The sequence below is a fragment of the Trichechus manatus genome, unplaced genomic scaffold (assembly GCF_000243295.1).
Source record: "Trichechus manatus latirostris isolate Lorelei unplaced genomic scaffold, TriManLat1.0 scaffold00039, whole genome shotgun sequence".
Taxonomy (NCBI): domain Eukaryota; kingdom Metazoa; phylum Chordata; class Mammalia; order Sirenia; family Trichechidae; genus Trichechus; species Trichechus manatus.
The window spans coordinates 3,837,598-3,864,761 of record NW_004443975.1 but is presented as its reverse complement, the minus strand read 5'-3'; the positions used below and the strand labels follow the sequence as shown (position 1 = coordinate 3,864,761).

At 41.1% G+C, this 27,164-nt stretch overlaps 1 protein-coding gene across 4 annotated transcripts in view; it reads left to right on the top strand.

Moving 5' to 3' along the window:
• The window catches only part of PLD5 (phospholipase D family member 5), a 413,275-nt gene that overhangs the window by 62,115 nt on the left and 323,996 nt on the right, over positions 1-27,164 (top strand). The window contains exon 1 of one of the 4 annotated variants that reach the window (XM_012555427.1): positions 13,676-13,801. The exons of 2 other annotated variants lie outside the window; for them this stretch is intronic. Coding sequence is in view for 1 of the 2 variants with exons in the window: in XM_004375858.2 (XP_004375915.1) it covers positions 13,799-13,801 (3 nt within the window). In the remaining variant the exon portion in view is untranslated. Of the gene's footprint in view, positions 1-13,675; positions 13,802-27,164 lie in introns of those variants that run through there. One more of the 4 variants, XM_004375858.2, reaches the window with a different exon arrangement.

The following is a 27,164-nucleotide window of genomic DNA, read 5'->3' as shown; positions in this document are numbered from 1 at the left end:
TGCTTGGTAAAGTAGAGTGTCAGCAAAAAAGAGGAAGACCCTCAATGAGATGGACTGACACAGTGGCTGCAACAATGGGCTCAAGCATAGCAATGATCATGAGGATGGCACAGGACTGGGCAGTGTTTCTTTCTGTTGTACATAAGGGTCACTATGAGTTGGAAGCAGCTTGACAGCACCTAACAACAACAACAGCAACAGAGTGCTCAGAGAGTGGAATGCATTAAATTGAGATCATGGAGAGTTTGCAGCTAGTGGTAATCACATGTGGAGGATAGGATTATTGAAGGGAACCATTCAAGGAAACAACCAGAGTGTTGGGATGATCATCTACATGTCTGTTGAAATTTTCAAGACTATGACACAAGTATTGTTGGAGACAGTGACCTGAGGAAAAAGAAGAGACTTGACCTGGGGGTCAGTAGGTAATAGGGATGTTTAGGAATATTGGGGGAGCTAGCCTGAAGACATGAAATTCAAAGCCTAGGTTTTTTAGGGAGAAGGGTGAGAGAATGAACAGTCCCAAAGTGGCAGTGAGGAAGGAACAGGGAGGACATCTACTCCACCTCCTCACCCAGTGGTACAAGGACTTAAGAAAAACAGCCTCCATATGAGGGGGCTGCAGGGATAGCCGTGACCCCGTGGGAGAGCCAGGTTTCTGTCATTTTGATGTCTTTTTGTGTGTGTTGTTCAGTTTCTTCGTTCCACTTTAGTTTCTGTGTTGAGTCTTTTTTTGTTAATGTATTTTCTTTCCATCTTTTTCATTGTTGTTGATTTTGTATTTGCTGAGTCTTTATATTTTTCTTGTTTTTTATTTTGAATTGTAGCATTGTTAGTTTCCTTTGTGGTTACCTTAATATTTACCCCTGTTTTCTAAGTTTATGTCAGTCTTATTTCTTTATATCGCCTTGACTTCCTCTCCATATGCAAAATCTGTGTCTACATTTTTTAGTCCCTCTTTTTTGTTTTAGTGTTGTCATCTTTTACATACTGACATCTCTGTTTCCCTATTTTCAGTGTTTTAGCTTTGATTCATTTTTGTGGCTTCCCTATCTGGGTTGATATCTGGTTGCTCTGTTCTGTGTTCTAGTCTTGGATTGTTATCTGATGTTATTGATTTTCTAACCAGAGGACTCCCTTTAGTATTTTTTTGTAGTTTTGGTTTGGTTTTTGAAAATTCCCTAAACTTCTGTTTATAAGGAAATGCCCTAATTTCGCTATCACATTTGAGAGACAGTTTTGCTGGATATGTAATTCTTGGCTGGCAATTTTTTTTCCCTCAAGGCTTTATATATGTCATCCCATTGCCTTCTTGCCTACATGGTTTCTGCTGAGTAGTCCAAGCTTATTCTTATTGACTCTCCTTTGTAGATGACTTGTTTCTTCCTAGCTGCTCTTAAAATTCTCTCTTTATCTTTGGTTTTGACAAGTTTGATTATAATATGTCTTGGTGACTTTCTTTTGCAGTCTACCTTATGTGGGGTTAGATGAGCGTCTTGGATAGATATCTTGTCATCTTTCACAATTTCAGGGAAGTTTTCTGTCAAGAAATCTTCAACAATTCTCTCTGTATTTTCTGTTATCTTTCCCCCCCTCCCCGTTCTGGTACTCCAATCACTTATAGGTTATTCCTTTTGATAGAATCCCACATAATTCTTAGGGTTTCTTCATTTTTTTTTAATCCTTTTATCTGATTTTTCCTCAAATAAGTTGGTGTCAAGTGCTTTATCTTCAATCTCACTAATTCTGACTTCCATTGCCTCAATTCTGCTCCTATGACTTTCTATTGAGTTGTCTAATTCTAAAGTTTTATTGTTAATCTTCTAGATTTCTGATTGCTGTCTCTCTATGGATCTTGCAGCCTGTTAAATTTGTCATCATGCTCTTCTCTAATCTTCTTAAGTTCGTCTATTGTGTGTTCTGTGTTTTGTTTAATTTCCTTCCTAATCTCTTGAAAAGTTCTGTATATTAATCTTTTGTATTCTGCCTCTGGTAATTCCAAGAAATTTTCTTCCTCCTGAAAATTTCTAGATTCTTTATTTTGGGAGCTTGCTGAAGCCATCATGGTCTGCCTCTTTAAGTGATTTGATATTGACTGTTGTCTCTGAGCCATCAATAAGTTATTATATTTGTTTATTTTATATTTGCTTACTGTGTCCTAGCTTCTTGTTTTGATATGCCCAAATAGGCTGCTAGTGTGAGCTAGCCCAGTCACCAGCACCCCTGAAGCTCCAATGTCCTGCCCTCAGGTGGCCAGACCTTCCACTAAGTATGTGAGCTCAGGAGTCTGCCCACTCCTCCTGTATGGATTCAGCTCAAGTGTCCAGGTAGTCGGCCACCAAGTGTGTGGTGCAGGCTCTCATCTACAGTTCTAGACAGGCATGGGTGCTTAGTATAGGCAGAGGCATCTGGCTGCAGCTGGGGGACACAGGCTGAGCAAGGCAGGGGGCCAACAGCCACCCCCAAGTGTCCAGGAGGAAAGCATGTCCCTATTCCCTAGAGCACATAGATGGGTGGGTTTTGCATCCAGACTATGAGCAGCCAGTGCGGTTGGCTGTAAGGACTGGGGGGTACTTCTTATTCTTGGGCCCCTGTCACAGGTGAGTAGGTGGCATGGGTGGAGCCACCAGTCCTCAGGTCCCCGATGTGGGGAGGTGAAGACCCTGTTTAATGGGCAGAGCAGTGTCAAATGTCACGAACCTGCCACTTCTCAGCTGAAACAGTTGAAGTTACACTTCAGGTATATACCCTGTTGTACTGCAGTAATGAGGGCCTACGCTGTTGAAATGGGCCCACACAAGTCTCTCCAGGGGGAAGGGCACTCAATGTCCATGGATCCCTTATGCCTGTGCCTAGGCAGAGGAGCTGTGCCTACCCTGAATTCCTGGTTTAGGAGAGCCGGCAGATTATTTTTTCCTGTTTGTTAATTTGTTTGCTCTCCAAGGCTGGGAAAATGGCTCAGAATGCATGTCCTACTGGAAGTCCTACTTCCAGCTCAGGGGACTCGGCAATTGCTAAAGCCAGTCCTGGACCTAGTGCAGAGCAGGGAGCAGGGAGGTAAATGGGAGAAAGGTTTTTCCCTAAGGGGGGTGTTTTTGATCTGCGTGGTCAGCCAGACACAAGTGCTTATCTTTCACTGCTTGAGGGCTGACTCTCCCTGGTTCTGGATGGTCAAGTAGACTCTGTGCCACTGGGTCTCTCCTGGTGTGGAGAACGCATCCTGAGCACCTCTGCTTGTCTGCCTCACCACTCACCCCGAACTGATCCTGCTGAAGGGCTCAGGCTTTTGCCGGGTCAGGTCTGGCAACTCTTCGCTGCTTCCGAACCGTTTCTCCCTCCCCCGCCACTCAGTCCGATTCCTCAACTTTGCCTTTGATGTTCTGGGCTCCTAGATTGTCATATATAATCGATTCACTTGTTTTTTCGGGTCTTTGTTGTAAGAGGGACCATAGGAAGCGTCTGACTACTCCACCATCTTGGCCCCACCTCAGAGCAAGGTTTCTGTCAGAGGAAAGAAGTGAGGGAAAAATGGAGAAATAGACATTAGTGCACCTGTTAGAGTATTACTTTGTGTGTGTACAACCTGTTTAAAAAGGCAACAAGGTGTTCAAAATCAAATTATTCTCAAGATTGCAGTTCCCTTTCTGAACATCTGACCTATGACGTAGAGACTCAACTGTTGCGTGCTAGACTCAAAAGAGTCCTGGCAAAAAAAAAAAAAAAAAAGGCTTTCAATACTGTTTGTTGAATAAATTAATATAAGTATCATTATGACAAGTGGAGATCAAGGAGAGTATGGCAGAGCCTTAAAATTTTTAAAGGTTCTGTTCCCTGTGAACATTCTCTTGTTCCATTTAACAAGTATTTATTGAGAACTCAGTACCTACTAGATGATGGTATTGCCAGGATGTATAAAGCCTCTTACCCACTGGAGCTTAAATTTAAATGGGTACATTTCATGGGCATAAGACTAGGTATTCGAATGAAGAGACTTGTGCATGACTGGGATGTCTTTGCATTAGGCTTCTAAACATTATTTAAAATCTTATCCAAAGGTAGATTCACTCTTATTAACACATAACTGGACCTTTTTACATCCCCACCACACCTGAGAGACAGGTATATGCATATGTGTGGATGTGTGTGCATTTGTTGTGTGTATGTGTGTGAAACAGTAGGGGGGAGCAGATAAGGGAGGAGGGTATAATGGTGCTATCATCTCTCCCCTCTTCCTGCCTCGCTCCATCACGTTTGAAAGCCTAGACTGTTGAGTATGGCGTTATGGGAAATTATGAAGTTTACTTTAATCTTTTGTGATTCATTAGTCCTGTATTTGTAGATCAAAGAGTACCATTTGGATATACAAGTGGAATTTATTTATTTAAACAAAAAGAATATGCAAGAGTGTCCTAGGTTTCTTTTGTGGTGTTTTATTATAGATACTTCCCTTTTTTGCTGAGCTAGAGACGTTATTTTTTACCCATTCAGACACACGTGCAGCAGGAATAAGACAGGAAATACCCAGGAATGCAGTGGTTGGTGCGGATTTTGGCCAACTGAAGAGCACTCACGTTTTCTTAAGGGAAAGTTCCTTGGCTCCAGGTCTGTGTAGCAATGTGGAGATGTAAGCCCAGAGTGGCTACATCTGATTATTTAAGAGAAGTCAGAAATCTGGGTTTTAAAGAGGTCTCCCAATTTTGGGATGTTGGCAAATGAATTCCACCATGTTGTAAACATGGCAGAAGACAAACAAAATATTCATCCCATAGTTGTCATCAAGTTGACTCTGACTCATGGCCATCCCATGTGTGTCAGAGTAGCACTCTGCTCTATAGAATTTTCATGGCTGGGACTTTTGGGAGTAGATCACCAGGCCTTTCTTCTGTGATGCCGCTGGGTGGATTCAAACCTCCAACCTTATGGTTAGTAGCTGGGTGCTTAACCCTTTGCATCAAAACCAAAAAAAACCAAACCCATTGCCGTTGAGTCGATTCTGAGTCATAGCGACCCTATAAGACAAGGTAGAGCTGCCCCATTTGCTTTCCAAGGAGCTACTGGTGGATTTGAACTGCCAACCTTTTGGTTAGCAGCCGTAGCTCTCAACCAGCACGTCACCTGGGTTTCCCTGTTTGCACCACCCAGGGACTATTCATAGTTAAATATCTAATATAAACCATCACAAAATAAATGATACCATTTATAATGTCTGATACACAGCCACAGTCACTCAAAACTGTAATTCCAAATATGCTAACTTACTGACTGATTTGTACACTCAGTATGCAGATGTTCTAATCTTTCCCATTTTATATTATGTCTGTTTTGTGTTCTCTGGGACAGCACTTTCCAATAGGACTTCCTGCAGTGATAGAAATTTTCTCTATATACACTGTCTAGTACAGTAGCCACTAGCCGCGTGGGATTGTTGAGCACTTGAAATGTGGCTAGTGTGACCAAGGGACTGAGTTTTTAGTTTCATTTCATTTTAATTGGTCTAAACTTTAATTTAAATAGCCATATGTTTCCAGTGGCTACCGAACCTTATCTCCCGGTCTCAGCACAATTCTCATCCACAGAAGCCCAACTAAGAGTTACTGAATGGAACCAAACCAGTGTTCATCTTTAACTGCAAAGTAGAATAAGGAGAGAAGAGAATAAATCCACCTCAACATTGTTGGGGGCTAGGACAAAATTTTATAAGGGGACCTACAATGCCATATATCTTAATCTATAAAATTTATCCACCTACTATCTGTCAGTTTGTTGTACTGTGGTGGCTTGCACGTTGCTGTGATGTTGGAAGCTGTGCCACTGGTATTTCAAATACCAGTGGGGCCACCCATGGTGGATCATTTTCAGCAGAGCTTCCAGACATGCAGTAAGAAGAAAGGCCTGGTGATCTACTTCCAAAAATTAGCCAATGAAAATCTTATGGATCACAAAAGAACAGTGTCTGACTTGCTTGGTTTGGTCATGTCATCAGGAAGGATCAGTCGCTGGAGGAGGACATCATATTTGGCAAAATAGAGGGCCAGCAAGGGTGAGCAAGACCCTTGGTGAGATGGATTGGCACAGTAGCTGCAATGATGGACTTGAACATGCCAGCGATTGTGAGGATGATGCAGGGCCAGGCAGTATTTCATTCTGTTGTACATGGGATTGCTATGAGTTTGAGTCAACTCAACAGCAACAAATAACAACATAAAATTTACAAATCAAACTAAACACGTTGTTGAAGAAAATACGTTCCATCCTCCTACCACGACACGTATTCCTTCATAATGGCCTGGAAGCCAAGTTCAAATTTAGAATTCTTGGACTCTTAGGCTTTCTTCCCTGAAGCATAGTGGCAGGGGGAGGGTTGGCCTTTCTGTCCCCACCCCAGTTCACCCTGCACCACAAATGGTCTCACACACATGCCTGGATAGAGTAGAACTTTACATCACTGAAGCCCAAGGACCATCATTGGGGCACTTCTGCTGTTCCTATGGAGTGTTCTACCTTTTCTCCCTAGTAGCTATAACTGAAGTTGACTTTAAGACTCCGTAACAGCTTGGTAGACTTGCTATCCAAAGTGAGTTCCTGTATTGATTCAGGCATACACCTCTCCTCTGGGACAATTGCTACAGTCTGATTGATGCCTTAGGGACCCCACATAAGCACCAACCTCATTGCCTGCAATTTGAGGGATAACCACTTTTCTAAATGGGCTTGTGCTGAATTTTTCAGAGGCAACTTAAAACTCACCTTGGCTGCAGCTTTTAAAGAATGTTTAAGAGCTGCAACAAGGAATGGCTATAGATGTGGATTTGGCCAAATGTTAATAAGGAGGGTCCACTTCATCAAGCTGCTTGTTCACCATCACTCATCCTTCTTCAGCAGTATGCCTCAGAAGACTTGTTTTACTTAGGGCATTCATTTATGCCAAAAAAATTGAGGAGTGAAAGATAAATTACAGATTGCCTTGAATCCACGTATAAAGCAATCCAATGAGTTCCATGTTATTAAGGTCATTAATTTAAATAATCAGTATATTAATGCTTAGTATGTGTATCTGGATTAGTCTCATCTAAATAAAGTCTTTCAAATGATTTATAAATTCAGGTATGAATGCAGATGAAAGGTAATTGCCTTATATACACACATATGTCTGTGAAAAACTTGAGCAGTTTCAGTTGGAGGACAGTTTCTGAAGTTTATTTGAACAATTGATTTATCATGTTCTGTTGTGATTGGAGGCATATATTCCAGTACTTGTATCTGATAGCGAAAGTCATTTTAGTTACCACTTGGAGAAAGCTGGAGAACTATGCCCTTATTGTGCGGCAGCGCCCTCAAGTGGTGAAAAAGAAGAACAGGAACATAATCCATGACAATGGAAGTAAAGAAATAGAGGGTTCCAGAGATAGAACCTGGAAGAGTTAAATTGAGATGGTTTGCAAAGATTTGGGGCCGCTAGTCAGTTCTTTTTGCAATTCAGTATTGTCTAGGAAACCTACCCCGTGCTTCCCTGTAAAGGAGTCTGGTTATGATTGCTGCTTCCCTACCCAAGCGCAGTTGCGTATACTGTCTCCCTAATTTCCTTCCTAGTGTAGCCACTTTGCATGGTTAGAAATTATTTTGTACGATTTTGTATCTCATAAATAATATCATACTCGAAATTAATGTAACTATTTTACTACCAAAACATGTTTTCTGTTGTGTGACTTTTCATAATATTAATGCTTGGCAATCTGGGGTGGTTTTAGGGAGGGATGGTTTCTTTTTCTCACTGTCTTGACCTAATTTTTCCTCTGCCAACTTCAATTCGAATCTATTGAAACAGATGGAACATTATTAGAAACTGAAAGGCACCTTTCCATGATCTATGATTCTTAGACTGAGTAGGTTTTCTTGAGATTGAATTTGGAGTCACCATCTTGCCCAGGTAGTTATTTCTTAGGGGACTCTGTGATCACTGATCTGAGCAGGAAGGGTCCATATTGAGCTCAAATGGCCCTGCTGCCTGAATTGACTGTGGCTGTGGGCTGGGTAGTGATGGCTGAGGTTTAAGCATATCCAAATGATGGATTTAGAAAGTTAAGGAAGGAATTTGGTGTTAAAATGGGTGACGGGAGAAAGAGGAAGGAATAAGCATTTCCCAACACTTATTTCTATTTGAAGGGGAAGGGGGGCAGTAGATAGGGTGGAATTCTGTTGCTATGGAACAGAATTCCACTACCATCTGTCAGTTTGTCATACTGTGGTAGCTTGCATGTTGCTATGAGCTGGAAGCTATGCCAGTGGTATTTCAAATACCAGCAAGGTCATCCCTAGTGGACAAGTTTCAGTGGAACTTCCAGACTAAGACAGACTAGGAAGAAAAGCCTGGAGATCTACTTCTGAAAATTAGCCAATGAAAAACCTATGGATCACAACAGAATATTGCCAGAAACATCGCTGGAAGATGAGCCCCTTGTGTTGGAAGGCATTCAAAATACACAGTGGCTGCAACAATGGACTCGAGCGCACCAATGATTATGAAGATGATGCAGGACTGGGCAACATTTTGTTCTGTTGTATGTGGGGTTGCCATGAGTCAGAGCTTACTTGATGGTAACTAACAACAATCATTCTTTTTTCCTGGATTCTTGCCCACAGTGGAGCCCTGAATTATGTTTAATGCAGGACCAACGTTTTAAAATATTGTATTGAGCGGGTAAATCATGAGCACTCTTTGAAGAATAGTAACAATGTCTTCTTAGGCTTGTTAATTGCATTTTTAAGTATTTTTTAAAGGTGCAATAAAGATTTCAATAGAAAGATAAATAGAATGGATTTGCTCTATAAGAAAACACCAAGTGAAAATAGGTGCTATTTGTAAATATTTGTAAAAGGATTTCTCTTTCCTTGGCCTTTCACTCCCTGGGCCTCAGATTTTCCGTGGCTGCACGTAGGTATGCCAGCCTCTAGAGGTTGTGGGGGAGCATGGAGGTGGGGGTGCACAGAGGAAAGGACCTGGCTTTGTGTGTGTCCTGAATTTCTAATGAAAAATATAAAATACTCTTTTATAGAAAATTCCTAATTTTTCTCTGCTTTTCTCACTCCAGAACTTTCTAACTTTGTTGCTGATGGTGTCTGGGATGGGTATCAATGAGGTGGCTATGATTCTGTGTGCATTGAAAAGATCAATCTTAAGAAAGAAGTCCAACAATGTTGATTAAAATAGGCATTCAAACAATTTTTAACATAAATAGAACCCTGAGTCAGTCAACAGGCAATTATTTGAAAATCCTTCTTCATATTCCCTTGTTTCTGCCAAATGTGAGTTTATTTGAGAAAAGGTCGTTTGTTTAGGGGAATGTTGCCAGTACACTGTGTGGGCATTTCTCGTTGCAGACAAAGCGCAGATTCTGAATCTACTTCAGTTTGTGCTGGTCTCTGGCACAGACGTAAGGATGGTGCACACTGACATTCAAGGGACCTCCGATCTTCCGCTTGCCATTCAGTCCTTCCAGGAGGATCAGAGGTGATACAGTCACTGAAGCAGGAGGGATGAGCACAAGTCCCTGTGTAGGCAGCGATAAAAAACCATTCCCGGGGAGGAGAATGCCTGTGCAAAGGCCTGGAGGCATGACAGAGCACAGTGATTGGAGGAACTTCAAAGAGCTCTTTGTGGCTAAATCACAGGGTACTTATGTGTAGGGGCGTGGTGGGAGAGAAGGCTTTAAGGGGCCAGTGCATGAAGGACCTTCAGTGTCGTTGTTGTTGCTAGCTGCAGACTCATGGTGACCTAATGTGTAACAGAAGGAAACATTGTGTCGTCCTGCACCATGTTCACCAGTATCGGCATGTTTGAGCCCAGTCAGACAATATTCTGTTGTGATCCATAAGATTTTCACTGGCTAATTTTCAGAGGTGGATCACTAGGCCTTTCTTTCCTAGTCTGTCTTAGCCTGGAAGCTCTGTTGAAACCTGTCCACCATGGGTGACCCTGCTGGTATTTGAAATACTGGTGGTATAGCTTCCAGCATCACAGCAACACACCAGCCACCACAGTACGACAAACTGACAGATGGTGGTAGAGTTAGGACTTAGTGGTCTATTTTTCACTGGCACAGAGTGAAAAAGTAATACCTAAAATATCTGGCTTTCCAGAACCACTGGGACCAGAGTTCACAAAGCTGAAGCATTAAAGATTATCTCCGAAATAACCAGATGCTCAACTATTTGAGTGTATATGACTTCAATTTCTATTACCCTGTTGACAAAGTCAAATCTATTAGGCAGGTGACAGTCAGTGTTGATAAATGTTTTTGCTCTTCCTTTTATGTTTGTATCCTCTTATAGTAGCTAAAGCAAAAAAGAAGTGTAAGTAAACCATGAGTGGGAAATACAGCACTCAAAGTGACTGCAACAAACTGACAGATGGGCTACATGAATTCAGTAAGTATTTATCTAGAACTTACTATGCACAAGCATTGTGCTGATCTTGACACTGAAATGGGCACTTTTGTCTCAGCCAGGCCCTTGAATTGCCTGTCCCATCTCCTTCTCTGTTCCCCTTGTTGTTGTTAGATGCCATTGAATTGATTTTAACTCATAGTGACTCCATGTGACAGAGTAGAACTGCCCCATAGGGTTTTCTAAGCTTTCATCTTTACAGAAGCAAATCACCAGGTCCTTCTCCCACAGAGCCACTGGTGAGTTCGAACAGCCAACCTTACAGTTAGCAGCCAGGCAGTTAAGCGCTGTGCCACCTTTCTGTTCTCCCTACAAGGAGAGAAAATGTGAATAGTTTTTTGGGGACTATTGATTCACAGTTACTTCTTGATGATAAATGCCATTGACCCTTCTAAGAAATTAGAACCCTTTGCCAGCAACCTGAATTTTATTCTTTGGGTTCAGTTTGCTCTAGAACAAGTATTTAGCTTTGCTAGAACTTATTTGTACCCTTTCTAGGCCTAACCATGTTAGGGGATGTGAGTTTTTCCTTTTTGGTGAGAGGAAAAGCAGTCTTGAAAAGAACCAAACCCAAGCCTGGAACACACCAGGCTCCAAGAAAAAGATTTTACCAATTTGTGGGAGTCTGCCAACATTTTCAGCAATTATGGAAAATTGATTAATTAATTCAGCCAATAAATATCCTGTAATGGAGTAGGTCCTTACTAGGGATATAGAAATGAGCAGAACATCCATGTTGTGAGATGTTTCATGAATACATTATTGTACTTTATGGATGAATCTGGAGGGCATTATGCTGAGTGAAATAAGACAGTCAAAAAAGGACAAATACGGTAAGAAACCACTATTATAAGAACTCAAGAAAAGGTTTACACACAGAAAAAAGCATTCTTTGATGGTTACGAGGATGGGAAGGGAAGGAGAGGGGAAATCACTAACTGGGTAGTAGATAAGTATCAACTTTGGTGAAGGGAAGGACAACACACGATATTGGGGAAGTCAGCACAACTGTACCAAAGCAAAAGCATGAAAGTTTCCTGGACCCATCCAAACACTTTGAGGGACCGAGTACCTTGGTCTGAGACGTGGGGACCATAGTCTCTGGGGACATCTAGGTCAATTGGCATAACATAGTTTATAAAGAAAATGTTCGACATCCCACTTTGGTGAGTAGCATCTGGGGTCTTAAAAGCTTGCAGACAGCCACCTAAGATACATCTATTGGTCTCATCTCACCCAGAGGAAAGGAGAATGAATAAAACCAAAGACACAAGGAAAACATTAGTCCAAGGACTAATGGACCACATGAACCACAGCCTCCTACCAGCCTGAGTCCAGAAGAACTAGATGGTGCCTGGCTACCACCAAAGACCACCCTAACAGGGATCACAACAGAGAGTCCTGGACAGAGCAGGAGAAAAATGTAGAACAGAATTCAAATTCACATAAAAAGACCAGACTTACTAGTCTGACAGACTGGAGGAACCCCTGAGACTATGGAAGATCTCTAACCCAGAACTGAACCCAGTTCTGCTAACCCAGAACTGAACCCATTCCCGAAGCTCACTTTTCAAAGATTAGACAGGCCTATAAAACAAAAAATAACACATGTGAGGAATGTGCTTCTTAGTTCAATCAAGTATACAAGACCGATGGGTAACACCTGTCAAAAAGCAGGACGAGAAGGCAGGAAGGGACGGGAACTGGATGAACGGATACAGGGAACCCCGGCTGGAAAGGGGGAGCATGCTGTCACATTGTGGGGCTTGCAACCAATGTTACAAAACAATAGGTGTATAAATTTTTGAATGAGAAATTAACTTGAGCTGTAAACTTTCATGTAAAGCACAATTAAAAAAAAAAAAAAGAAGAAGTGAGCAGAACAAACATGGTAACCCCCTTACTGGAACTTACAACCTAGGGGGGAAAGAAGGCAGGTAAGCAATTGCTAGGTAATAGGTATTTTTGGTTATGCAGAATATTATTTTGAAGAGTCTTGGCCTGAGCTCCTGTTGAGGTCCTGCTTGCTAGTTATGTGACTGAACCCCCCCGAGATATAATTTCTAAGCAACAAAGAGTTGTAAAAAACACAGGGAAATCAAAGCTCCTGATAGATTAACTTAAGTTGCATAGACTGGGTTTAAAGCATCTTAGACGACAAGGTCCCTGCAACTGAAGACCTTCTAGTTTATCCTTGGAGCCCTGGTGGCGCAGTGGTTAAGAGCTTGGCTACTAATCAAAAGTCAGCAGTTTGAATCTACCAGCTGCTCCTTGGAGACTCTGTGGGACAGTTCTACTCTGTCAGGATATGCCCCACAAACTCCTCTGATGGACAGATAACTTATTGTCCCACCTGTTTGGATTTGACAGTACTGTACTACATAATGGCAGGAGCCCTGTTGGCACAGGGGTTAAGTGCTTGGCTGCTAACCGAAAAGTCAGCGGTTCGAACCCACCAGCTGCTCCATGGAAGAAAGATGTGGCAGTCTGCTTCCGTAAAGATTTACAGCCTTGGAAACCCTATGGGGCAGTTCTGTAGGGTTGCTATGAGTCAGAATCGACTTGACGGCAACGGGTTATACTACGTAATAAGGAGCCTTGCTGGTTCAGTGGTTCAACATTCGGCTGCTACCTGAAAGGTTGGTAATTTGAACCCACCAGCTGCACCCTGGGACACAGATGTGGTAGTCTGGTTCCATAAAGATTACAGCCTTGGAAATCCTATGGGGCAATTCCACTCTGTCCTATAGGGTCGTTATGAGATGAGTCGGAATCAACTGGAAGGCACCTAATGACAGCAGTGACAACGTACCACATAATGGTGTTTGGACTTGTGTCCTGTGTTTCATCCTCAAAGCACCTCGCAAACAGGGTGGCATTGCACCCTCCCGCTTCATCTCTGTCCCAGCAGGAGTGGCCTCTTCTCCAGTAGGAATAGCATCCTCTTCTGGCTGGGTTGGAGGTGTGGCACAGTGCCTGCATCCCCCGGGTCAGCTTGAGCTCTTGCTATAATTTCATTCCAGAAGCAGCAAAACCCATCTCAGTTTCAAAGAGAGGAACGTAATTGAATGTTGCAGTCCTTGGTATTTGCTAAATGAAGGGCCTACGTTTTTAAAAGCATATTCTAGGGGAAATTCTGAGATGGCAAGCTGCAGCCCTTTCTCTTCGCGCTTGGCTTGGCTGATTTCCAAAGCATCGAGGCCAGCGATTGAGGGACTGAAATATAATCGGTGGTGATACATTTGCACCACATGAAACATTCTCTGCCTCCAAAGGCTTCAGTGACTCTGGGAAGCCGCACACCAGCAACAGCTCCTGGCTGCCGGACTCAGCAGGGAGGGAAGATTGGATCACAATGGTAAGAAACTCCTGAGTTTTCAGCAGACCTAGTTTGTTACCTGGGGAAGAATACTTAGCATCTGATAGTGAAAATGGCTGTTGGTAGCATGAAATTGAGCAGTCACTTGAACTCTGGTGGCACTGTCCATTTTTCACTAGAAGGGCTGGAACCCCCTTGTCACCACAGCACTGATTTTTGGAAAATGATGCCTTTCTTGTCAGGGGCATGCCAGGGGTAATGCTGCCTCAGAATTAATAAGGACCGTTTGCTGGGGTTTGCTGGTGGACAGTCCTGCTGTGACCTCACATACAAGCCCTGATTAATGCAGTCTCTAAAGTGCCCTTTTCCTCTGGATATAATCGTAGTTTCTATGAGACGTCTTCATAGAAAGAATTGCCCATTTTCTTAATATTTTCACGTGAGGGTACAAACCCACTAATATGAAAGCAGCTTTCTTTTCTGAAAAATGACTTGTCATAGCTTAGTGAGCTTCACTGTTTATTGGAAGCATTTGCACATAAAACATTGCTAGAGCAAACTTCTAAGTGATTTTTTTCCCTTCTTCTGTAACAGTCATATGCAGGAGGTGACAACAGGAGCCCACGTTTTGAAAGGAAGTGCTGTGTTAACTTTGTTTGGAGGAAGTTTGATTGACTCTCATGAAGCAGACATTTGCCAGCGTGTGCTGTGCCTTTTTGGAAACATGTGGTCTTTGGATGAGGCTTTGGGATTCTCCATGGAATGACAGTGGGCTTATCTCAGGTCTCTGCTCCCCATGTGCCTTTCCAAGAGCCTCTTCGGAATCACTCATTTTACGAGGAGAAAGAGATGGGGTCAGGAGAAAGAAGTGGTGCAGCAAGGAAGCCACGATTTTCCTTAGAGAGAATTCAGGGATGAAGGATGTTGGTAGTAATAAAATTACATAACGTTTGGTGGAAAATAAAACCTATGACTACAGAGGGGGCACTTGAAATATACTTGTTTGCCTGCACAGCTGATGTGTGGGAAATGATCATTCCGTTTATAATCCAGATGAATGAAAAAGTGCTGATGAAAGGAATGTGAGAATTTTTAGAAGTGAGCCTGCCTTTCCAACAACTCAGAAAAAGGGAAACTGGAACCCAGAATTCCGTGAGAACCTTTGTTGCACTTCTGACGCTCAGCATCCATTCCTCCATCACTAATAAGCAAACAGACTGTAGAAATAAAGCTGCCAAGATAAGGGTCATGGTTTCCCCTCCCTCACTGACATCTGGTCCCCTTTATCATCTCATCCATTTCAGAGACTCTTCTAACCTGGGGAGAAGAAGTCACATTAAAGATTCACCTATTTCTTCTCAACCAGCTGGATGGGTAGAGGAACACAGAGTGAGGATTAACTGGGATTTTTAGTGCTTTGCGTGTTTTGCCTGAATTCTGTGGCATACCAATTGTTTTCCTCTCTTCATTAGCCTGAGAACATTCCTTTAAGGATTAAAAAGGACCAGACTGAAATGCATACACAGTTCTCCCTGCAAGCACACCGTTTCAGTGTGGGTATAAGCATAATGGCAATCTTGTGCAGTGTTCATGGAGAAAACAATGAGCCTGTCAGGGGCTGAGAGCATTTAAATGTAATATAGTAGTACAACCTGGTGAACATATATAAACCTCCAAAGAGAGTGAACTTTCCTTTGGAGCTGATACGGGTTCGGGGGTGTGGAACTAAAGGAGTAATTGCAAGTTGTCTGTATCTAGGCCATCCGCTGGTGATTTTGATTAATTACTATTTCCAAAAAAGACCAAACCCATTGCCAGCAAATTGATTCCGACCCATGGCGACCCTATAGGACAGAGTAGAACTGCCCCATTGAGTTTCCAAGGAGCACCTGGTGGATTTGAACTGCCGACCTTTTGGTTAGCAGACATAGCCCTTAACCACTACACCACCAGGGTTTCCAATGACTATTTAGAGGGTTGGAAAAAAATGATCTCATTATACATTATAACAGTAGCTTTGGTCTGAATGAGTGCTTCTTAATGAACACTAGAATGGTCACACTTTTATAGGAAGATATCCTAGCCAGCTAGCTTTTGCAAAATCAAACCAAAACTGTTGCCGTCGAATCAGTTCCAGCTCATAGTGACCCTAAAGGACAAAGTAGAACTGCTCCACAGGGTTTCAAAGGAGCGGTTGGTGGATTCGAACTGCCGACCTTTTGGTTAACAGCCAGTCTCTTAACCACTGCTTTTGCGAAGGGGAGCATATTTCACCTTTCATTTTAGGGAGGACTCTAAGAGATCACACTAGTGTTTGATTCTAAGGGGAGTGAGTCGGTATGTTAGATTTTCATTAAGTCCTTTCCATGATGAAAAGGAAACCAGTCATGTTTCTATTCATGCAAACATCATCTCTTATCTTGCGTGTCTAGGAGAAAAGTTGCTCATTGTGTTTAAAGCACTTTCCTCGACTTCATTAGAGTCAGGAGCATGCCTGGGCTTGCTGGGTGCTGTACCAAATAAGGCAACCCAGCTTGGCGCCTGACTTCCGATTGCTTTTCTGTTTTATGTACAGATTCAAAGGAAATGCAAATAATTAAATCTATATTCCATAATTACAAACAACTTTAAGTTATTTAAAAGCAAGGGATATGTGTAGCTGTTTTCAAATAGTATCTTACAAATGTTGAGGATGTAATATGCTATGAGTCAAAGCCAAGTATTTTAAACACTTTAGTAATCCTCAGCCTTCCTTTTAAGTAGATGTTATTATTGTTGTTATTATCCCCACTGTACTGAGATGAGGCACAGAGAAGTTAAGTACTTTCCTAAGATCACACAGCTACTATGGGCTAGTGCCAGCATTGGAACAAACGCAGACTGGCTCCAGGGCCCCTTCTCCTTAAACCACCTCATCATGCAGCCTTTCAAGCACGATGTTGAACTGGTTCGTTTCTGTTCCAACCCCTGCAGAGGATTTGTATTTCCACCCCAGATATACTGAATCAGAATCTACATTTTAACAAGATCCCCAGGTGATTCTAATGTATGATAAATTTTGAACCACTGCTCTACTAGTAGGGAGCCCTGGTGGCACAGTGGTTAAGGCACTCAACTGCCAACCAAAAGGTCAGCAGTTCGAAACCACCAGCAGCTCCGTGGCAGAAAGATGTGGCGGTCTGCGTCCGTAGAGATTTACAGCCTCGGAAACCCTATATAGTTGCTCTGAATCAGAATCGACTCTGAATCAGTGGGTTTGGGATTTGGGTGCTACTAGTGGTTCTCAGAGTTGGTACCTCATCAGCAGCACTGGCATCATTTGGGAACTTGTTAGAAATGCAAATTCTTGGCAGGGTTCAAACCGGTAGGAACCAGTTGAAGCCCTGCTTTCTAGGTATAAAGCAAGGGGAGCTCACTGGGGAGGCCCTGCTTAGATGAGTTGTTTGCAGTTAGTTACAAAAACTTCAGTGATCCAGGCTCTCAAGCTGCAAATAATCCTTGACTTGTCTCCTTTTCTCCCCAATCCAGTTTGCTCTCAAGGCAGGGCTGCCCTTCCTTCCCTGTGTCTCTGTTTTGCTTTCCTGTCCCTTTGCATACCAATACCATCCATAATCCATGTTCCCACTCTAGCCCGTCTCTCTTAAGCAGCTCTCTAACTAGGGGATAGTCTGCTGCTATGGAAAGAGGGTTTAAATGTCTCAGACTTGGAGTTCAATTTCTTTGTTACTTATTAGTTGCGTGATTTGGGGCAGGATTTTTAATTCTTTGACTCTTAATTTTCTTGTCTGGAAAATGGGAATAATAATTTTTGACTCCTTTGGGTCACTGTGAGGATTAAAATAATTTATTTTTGTTAAGTAGGGTGTTTTCTTGAGCTGGAGGCCAATTAGAAGGAAGCTTTTGAAATTATCCAGTTATAAGATGTTAAGGCTTTAAATGAAGATGGTAAGGAGAATATGAAAAGGAAATCAAAGGAGGAGATGAAGTGAAGGAAAAATTTGCCTGCCCTGGCATCTGATTGGATGGAAACATGAAAGAGAAAAACAAAGACCCTGGCACTTAAAGCACATAGCTCAGGGAAGGTGAATAAAATATCCCTTGCTGCAATTCCCTCATTGCCTGGCACTGCTGCGCTTTATACATGGCAGGTTCTCTGTGTTGTTGAAAGAATAAATAAAGGCATAAATTAAGGAAGAAAAGGAATTCTTTGAGAGTCAGATTGTATAACAGATGAGTCCTTTAAGGTTATCCAAAGTCCAAAAAGATGCTTAGAAGTGATTAGTGGCATCATATAAAATAGCCTTTTGTGTATATTCCTGAAGAGAAGATGGTGGTTTGGCAGGGATCAGAGGACGCCATACGCATTTAGATCTGTATTACACAAGTTTTAGATGTTTGAAGGTAAAACAAAGAAACAAATTGGATGTAGACAGAAATTACTAATGATTATGGTGCTGTGTTCTTGATAGTTGATGACCTGTAGCCACATTGATATGATGAACAGAAAGATGTGGAGGAGAAGGAGTGGGTAAAAATCCCCTCCCAAACAAAGCACATACACCCACTCCTCACTTATCAATACAGTTAGGTTCCAAAGAACAGATTGTTATTGGAAAATCGCCGTTATGTGAAAATGGAGGATGACCACGCCATTACATAACTGCCAAATTACATCATTATGTAACTGCCAGATTACATCATTACATAACTGCCAAACCACTGAGAATCATGGCCCAACCATGCTGACACATTACCTTAACCATCACAGCCGCCATTACTCTCGCTTTGCACCTCAACATTCATTACCGGCGGACATACGTTGTTAATGCGCAAAATAGTCAGATAGTAGGTTTTTTACTGTTGTCATAAATGTGAAATGTCAGATAATGAATTAGTCAAGAAGTGAGGAGTAGGTGTATAGTAAAGGCTATGAGTAATTTTACTAATTAGGATGGTTAAGATAGTGATTATATCTCATATTGTGACAAGTTTTGGGGAATTGAATATGTTAGTTGGCTTTCAGTTTCTCATTGAAGATGGTATCAAGAGCATGAAAAATTATAAATTGTACATATCAACAATATAATGATGATGAATAATCTCTCATTCTTTTTTTTTTTTTTTTTTTTTTGTGGTCATCTGTGAAGGAACTACTCCCGATGGGCTGACGGGAGTGAAAAACTGAAAATAAGCAAATATGAGCTCGGTTCACATTTTCATGCCTGTTGGTCAGCCTCATGGGTGTAGATGATTCATGAGAGATGTTGGCTAGGTCTCATTTGGTGAGCAAATATGTGTATATATATAGCATGTTGGAGAAAATAGCATTGAAGTTGTTGCTGATTAAGCATAAGGTTGATTATAGAATCAGTGTGATAGATGGAATACTTGGAATAAAAGAAACTAATTAGTTTGGTGGCCTAAAACTTAAATAGGTTTCAAATGGGCAAGAAGATCCCTGGTAGTTTACTGTTAAGCACTCGACTGCTAACTAAAAAGTTGACAGTTTGAACCCACCAGCTGCTCAATGGGAAAAAGATGTGTAAAAATTTACAGCCTTGGAAACCCTCTGGGGTAGTTCTGCTCTGTCCTATAGGGACACTATGAGTCGGAATTGACTTGATGGCAATGGGAAGAAAGATGGACAAATCTCTGGAGAAATGATCAGAGGATTATAAGAAAAGTGGTATGATTTAGGCTGCTAGCCTTGACTGCAACTTTAAATGCCCTCTTGTAGAAATGGACACAGGAATAGCACAAACACTCTCTTTAGGTACTTTTATTTGAGCTTACGATATAGCCCAAGTTCACTGCCTCCCCCTAACCAAAACCTAAAACCAAACCCATTGCCATCGAGTCGAATTCCAACTCATAGTGACACTATAGGACAAAGTAGAACTGCCTCATTGGGTTTCCAAGGCTGTAAATCTTTACCGAAGCAGACTGCCTCCTCTTTCTCCCATGGAGCAGCTGGTGAATTTGAACCACTGAGCTTTCGATGAAGCCAAGGGCTTAATCACTTTGTCACCAGGGCTCCTTCTGCCACCTCCGTACCCCTTCAATTTGCCTGCTTCAACACTCTTTCTTCTTTGACATTCCCAGGTTCCTGTTAGTGTTTGTCTTTGTACCTCATCTCTTCCCGTCTTACTCTTTGAATTTAGCAACTTAGTATGTGGACAGTCTGCCTAGTTTACAACCTGGGCCTCTAAGGACTTGGTTCTGGGCATTTGCTTAATGACGCTATAAAGTGCCCAGCCACCCGAAAACCCACCACCGTGAGTCAACACCTAAAACATGTCCCCACCCTGAAAGGGAGAGCATATCTACATGCAGAAATTTGGCAGTACTGTATTTGGACTCATAGCTTGTGATGCAAAATACTTGTATTAATTTCCTCGTTTATTTCATTATGGTGTTTATTTTGGTTTCAATAGTGAAATCAAAATATAATAAAACACAGAACAGAATATCAAATTCTCAGTGGAATCCAGACTTCCTGGAGCCATTGAGGTTGGATGACCCCCCAAAACTATTGCCCTGAAATAGTCTTTAAACTTTATACCTTAAACTATCCCCTGAAGTCTTCTTTCAACCAAAAAATAACTTATCTTAATTAGTAAAATACGCCTGCTTTGAGCATTGTGCTCTTTTAAAGAATTATCTATCGGAGATCAGATTGACAATGACAACCTGTAAGGTTGGATGGGAAGTTTACGGAGCAATTAATTTAAGGTAATGGTGGTGGAATAATTTGGAAAAGGATGGTGTGAATGTTAGCACAGTTTGAATGTAATCAATGTCACTGAATTGTACTTGTTGAAATTGTTGAAATGGTGTATCTTTGGCTATGAATACTTTCATCAAAATAAAAAAATTAAAAATATATATATATATAACATGTACAAAAGGTGTTTTAAGAGATGCATAAACTCACTGATAGGGAAAAGGGGAGGAAAATCACACTCATATGTGCTTAATATACTTAAGAGATCCATATTTGTGCCAATTCCAAAGAAAGGTGATCCAACAGAATGTGGAAATTATCAAAGAACATCATTAATATCACATGCAAGTAAAATTTTGCTGAAGATAATTGAAAATCGCTTGCAGCAGTACATCAGCAGGGAATTGCCAGAAATTCAAGCCAGAATCAGAAGAGAACATGGAACTAAGGATATCATTGCTGATGTCAGATGGATCTTGGCTGAAAGCAGAGAATACCAGAAAGATGTTTACCTGTGTTTTATTGACTATGCATAAGCATTCGACTGTGTGGATCATAACAAATTATGGATAACATTGCAAAGGATGGGGATTCCAGAACACTTAATTGTGCTCATGCAGAACCCGTACATAGACCAAGAGATAGTTGTTTGAACAGAACAAGGGGATACTGTTGTATGGTTTAAAATCAGGAAGGGTGTGGGTTAGGGTTGTATCCTTTTACGATACTTATTCATAATCTGAGAAGCTGGACTGTATGAGGAAGAATGCGGCATCAGACTTGGAGGAAGACTCATTAGTAACCTGTGATATGCAGATGACACAATCTTGCTTGCTGAAAGTAAAGAGGATTTGAAGCACTTACTGATGAAGATCAGAGACTACAGTCTTCAGTATGGATTATACCTCAACATGAAAACAAAAATCCTCACCACTGGACCTGTAAGCAGCATTATGATAAACGGAGAAAAGATTGAAGTTGTCCAGGATTTCATTTGACTTGGATCCACAATCAACACCAATGGAAACAGCAGTAAAGAAATCAAAGGATATAGTGCACTGGGCAAATCTGCTGCAAAAAGACCCCTTTAAAGCGTTAAAAAGCAAAGACGCCACTTTGAGGACTAAGATGAACCTGACCCAAGCCAAGATATTTTCAGTTACCTCATATGCATGGGAAAGTTGGACAATGAATAAGGAAGACCGAAGAATTGATGAATTTGAATTATGGTGTTGGCAAAGACTACTGAATATACCATGAACTGCCAGAAGAACGAACAGACCTGTTTTGGAAGAAGTACAGCCAGAATGTTCCATAGAAGTGAGGATGGCGAGACTTTGTCTCACGTACTTTGGACATGTTATCAGGAGGGACCAGTCCCTGGAGAAGGACATCATGCTTGGTACAGTGAGGGTCAGTGAAAAAGAGGAAGACACTCAACAAGATGGGTTGACACAGTGGCTGCAACAATGGGCTCAAGCATAACAACAATTGTGAGAATGGCGCAGGACCGGGCAGTGTTTCATTCTGTTGTACGTAGGGTCACTATGAGTCGGAACTGACTCCACGGCACCTGCCAACAACAATAATATACTTATTAAATCTCACTTTTTAACTAACTGTTCTGCTTTATTCATATGATTTTAATGTTTCTAGCTGACACTATGGCTAGTTAATCAATTCATAGAACGTATGGCCCATCAGATCAGGTGTTTTGTCATAGCAAGGAAAGGCTGTATTGCAATATGTTGCTACACCAAAGACTTCTTTAATTTTTGTTTGCTTTGCATAGAGATTCTTTGCAAAATTTTTATTGCTTATGCTTAATACTATGAAGAAAAATGAAAACCCATGTTCCTGATCTAGGAGTTAGGAGAATTGCTTAAGTTTGTGTGAAAGTACATTAATAAATAATGCGTTACTTTTTTTAAGATACTGAAAATTATATAAAGGAAATTGCATTAAAATGAATTTTATTGGTTCTAGGATTATACATGTTTTCTCACCCTGCCCTCTTTTTGTTCCTTTATTTGGAATGTTCATTTGTTTGATCATGGGCTTTTAGTGTAAATTTTTTTACTGGCGTTTAACATACAAGCTGAGAAAGTACACAAATCATAAAAATGTACAACCCACATTTCTGCAAAATGAACACCATCCTGTAATTAGCACTCAGATCAAGAGACAGAACGTCAGTGGTACTTACAGAAGCTCCCTTCCTGGCCTTCCTACAATCCTGACTTATAAGTCCATAATTGAGTTTTACTTATTTTTACGCTTTAGATATCCTCCTTCATTTTTGATTTTAAAAAGAAATAATCGCATTTATGTAAAATTAGTTCCATAGATCTATGCATGAATGGCGATGTGGAGGAGTATCATTCACCATATTACTAACAGTGGTAGAATTTGAGGGGGATCTTTTAGAACTTTCTTCTTAATTCTTTTCCTTATTTGAACAATATTCTTTTTAAAAATGAGCATTTGTCATTTACAAAAAAGTATAAGCATTTTTTTAAAGGAACTCTAATGCTCCAGAATAAGCCCTTGAAATGTTTTACAGTGGGCCACTGGCCAGGGCATCTTTCAAGTCAGCTGGGGCGCTGAGTCCTGGCTGATGCTGTGTGTCCTCCGTGGGGAAGAATTCCATGCTGTGAACGGCAGCAAGAGGGGGGAGGCAGGATCCTGGCTGTTGCTCATACTGAAGCTTAAGGCTGAGCTACTTAGAGTACTGGAAACAGTGGTAGATAGCAAAGATAAATTATAAATAACAAAGATAAAATATGTTACAAGTCAGTTATCTGTGTATCTTTGTAAGGAATAAGTCTTATCAAAAATAATTTAATACCCCTTCTAGGACATTTATTGATATGTAACCATTTGTCTCGGTCATCTAGTGCTGCTATAACAGAAATACCACAAGTGGATGGCTTTAACAAAGAGAAATTTGTTTTTTCACAGTTTAGTAGGCTAGAAGTCCAAATTCAGGGCATCAGCTCCAGGGGAAGGCTTTCTCTCTCTCTTGGCTCTGGAGGAAGGTCCTTCTCATCTGTCTCTTCCTGGACTAGGAGCTTCTCCATGCAGGGACCCCAGGTCCAAAGGATGCAGTCTGCTCCTGGCACTGCTTTCTTGGTGGTATGAGGTCCCCACTTTCTGCTTGCTTCCCTTTCCTTTTATCTCTTGTAAGATGATAGGTGGTGCAGTCCACACCCTAGGGAAACTCCCTTTACATTGGCTCAGGGATGTGACCTTAATAAGGGTGTTATAATCCCACCCTAATCCTCTTTAACATAAAATTACAATCACAAAATGGAGGAAACCACACAGTACTGGAAATCATGGCCCAAACAAACTGATACACACATTTTTGGGGGGACGTAATTCAATCCATGACACTGTTGCTTTAACTTAGGCAGAGGATCAACTATAAAGAGTTGCCAAGTACAGTTGTAAGCTCTCATGGGCCCTAGTGGATGGTGAGCTCAGTGGCTCCTGCCCTGCATTTAAGAGCCAATCATGTCCCCTGGGAGAATGGAATTGACCTGACCCCTTTTTTCCTCAAAGCTGTCTATTACTGTTACTTTCAAATGCAGCCAGTAATGTGTTCTTACGAACTTGAGAATCAGGAAATATAATTGTTTATCTTAAGAGAATATAGAGAATAACTAATACCTCATAATCTAAAGGTAGCCTGACATATAATTGAAGGAACTAAATAAGACACACTTGTTGTTCTTGTTAGGTGCTGTTGAGTCACTTCCGACTCATAGCAACCCTAAGTACGACAGAATGAAACACTGCCCGGTGCTGCGACATCCTCACAGTTGTTGCTATGCTTGATTCCATTGTTGCAGCCACTGGGTCAGTCCATCTCATAGAGGGTCTTCCTCTTCTTTGCCGACCCTCTACTTTACCAAGCATGATGTCCTTCTCCAGGGACTGGTCCCTCCTGATAACCTGTCCAAAGTATGTGAGACAAAGTCTCGCCATTGTTGCTTCTAATGAGCATTCTGGCTGTACTTCTTCCAAGACAGATTTGTTCATTCTTCTGGAAGTCCATGGTATGTTCAGTATTCTTTGCCAAAACCATAATTCAAATGCATCAGTTCTTCTTTGGTCTTCCTTATTCGTTGTCTAGCTTTCACATGCTACTAGGCAATTGAAAATACCATGGCTGGGGGTCAGGCTCGCCTTAGTCCTGAGAGTGACAACTTTGCTTTTTAACACTTTAAAGAGATCTTTTGTAGCAGATTTGCCCAATGCAATATGTCATTTGATTTTTTGACTGCTGTTTCCATGGGCATTAATTGTGGATCCAAGTAAAATGAAATCCTGGACAACTTCAGTCTTTTCTCTGTTTATCATGATGTTCCGTATTGGTCCAGTTGTAAGAATTATTATTTTCTTAATGTTGAGGAGTAATCCATACTGAAGTCTGTAGTTTTTTATCTTCATCAGTAAGTGCTCCAAGTCCTCTCCACTTTTAGCAAGCAAGGTTGTGTCATCTGCATAACAGATTGTTAATGAGTCTTCCTCCAATCCTGATGCCACTTTCTTCCCCACATAGTACAGCTTCTTGGGTTATTTGCTCAGCATACAGATTAAGCATGGTGAAAGGATACAACCCTGACACGCACCTTTCTTGATTTTAAACCACGCGGTATCCCCTTGCTCTGTTCAAATGACTGCCTCTTAGTCTATGTTCAGGTTCCGCATAAACATAATTAAGTGTTCTGGAATTCCCATTCTTCTCAATGTTATCCATAATTTATTATGATCCACACAGTCGAATGCTTATGCATAGTCAATAAAACACAGGTAAACATCTTTCTGATATTCTCTGCTTTCAGCCAGGATCCATCTGACATCAGCAATGATACGCCTCTTTCCACGTCCTCTTCTGAATCTGGCTTAGATTTCTGGTAATTTCCTGTCGATGTACTGCTGTAACCACTTTTGAATGATCTTTAGCAAAATTTTACTTGAGTGTAATATTAATGATATTGTTTAATAATTTGTACATTCTGTTGGATCACCTTTCTTTGGAATGGATACAAATATGGACCTCTTGAAGTCAGCTGGCCAAGTAGCTGTCTTCCAGATTTCTTGGCATAGAGGAGTGAGCGCTTCCAGTGCTGCACCATTTGTTAAAACATCTTAATTGGTATTCCATCAATTCCTGGAGCCTTGTTTTTCGACAGTGGCTTCAGTGAACCTTGGGCCTTTTCCTTTAGTACCATTGGTTCTTGATCATATGCAAAGCTTGCAGAATCACAACAACACGCAAGCCACCACAGTACAACAAACTGACAGATACGTGGTGTATACATATCTATACATATATATGTATACACATACACACACGTTCTCATTGCTATTGAGTTGATTCTGACTCCTAGCGACCCTATAGGACAGAGTAGAACTGCCCCATAGGGTTTCCAAGGAGCAGCTGGTGTATTCAAACTGCTGACCTTTTGTTTAGCAGCTGAGCTCTTAACCACTTCACCACCAGGGCTCTGTATACATACATACGTATATATACATACACACACACACACACACACACACACACACACAAGTATATATATGTATATATATAATTCTAGCCTTTCTTATATAATTACACACATTCACACACACGTACACATATACGTGCACATACCTATGCACACACACAATTTTTACTATTAGGTTATGTCTTCAATTATGTATTCATAGTATACTGCATTTTGCTTCATAGTAATTATCACCATTTTAAATTTATATTGATTTTACTATTGTTTGAATAATGTCTGCCTCCCAGCAGACTGTAAATCCAACAGATAGGAACCATGTTTCCTATGATAACCTTGATGGCCGTTACAGTGCATGGCATGTTCAATATTTGTTGAAAGAAGGAATATTATAATACTCTTTAGTCCTGCTTTTTCTCTTAATTTATTGTGACTATCATTCCATGTTAATTAATATAGCTCTAGGTCATCATTTTAGTGGATATAGATGCTGTTTCCAATTTTCTTGTTACTGTAAATGATGCTGAGTGAGCACTTTGTACATACAAGTTTAAACAATTGCTCAATTCAGTTTCTTTGGTATTTTACTCATACAACATCAAGTAAAATGAAATCCTTGACAACTTCTGTCTTTTCTCCGTTTATCATGATGTTGCTTCTTGGTCCAGTTGTGAGGATTTTTGTTTTCTTTATGTTGAGGTGTAATCCATACTGAAGGCTGTAGTCGTTGCTCTTCATCAGTAAGTGCTTCAAGTCCTCCTCTTTGCTTTCAGCAAGCAAGGTTGTGTCATCTGCATATCACAGGTTATTAATGAGACTTCCTCTACCAGGGATGCTAAGGTGTTATTCCAACCCAACCACTTGGGACAGTATAGTCTCTTGGACCCAGTTAATTCTTGTGGTCAGTGACCTACTTTCAAGCTGCTTTTAGATGCTTGGCAAAACCAAGCCTCATTCTCTTCCAACAGGGTGACTCAAAATCATGCTACTGGCTGGAAAAAGATGAATAAAAATATCTACTTTTATAAGATACAAATTCTTTGTTTAAAGGCTCCCTTCAAGTAATTGGGGCTTGTCTAGTTATTCTCAGTTTGAAGGATATCCTTGGGCATCTTTTGCTTGGCAATATCTTAGAAGAACAGAAGTCCCATTTGCTTTCTGTTCT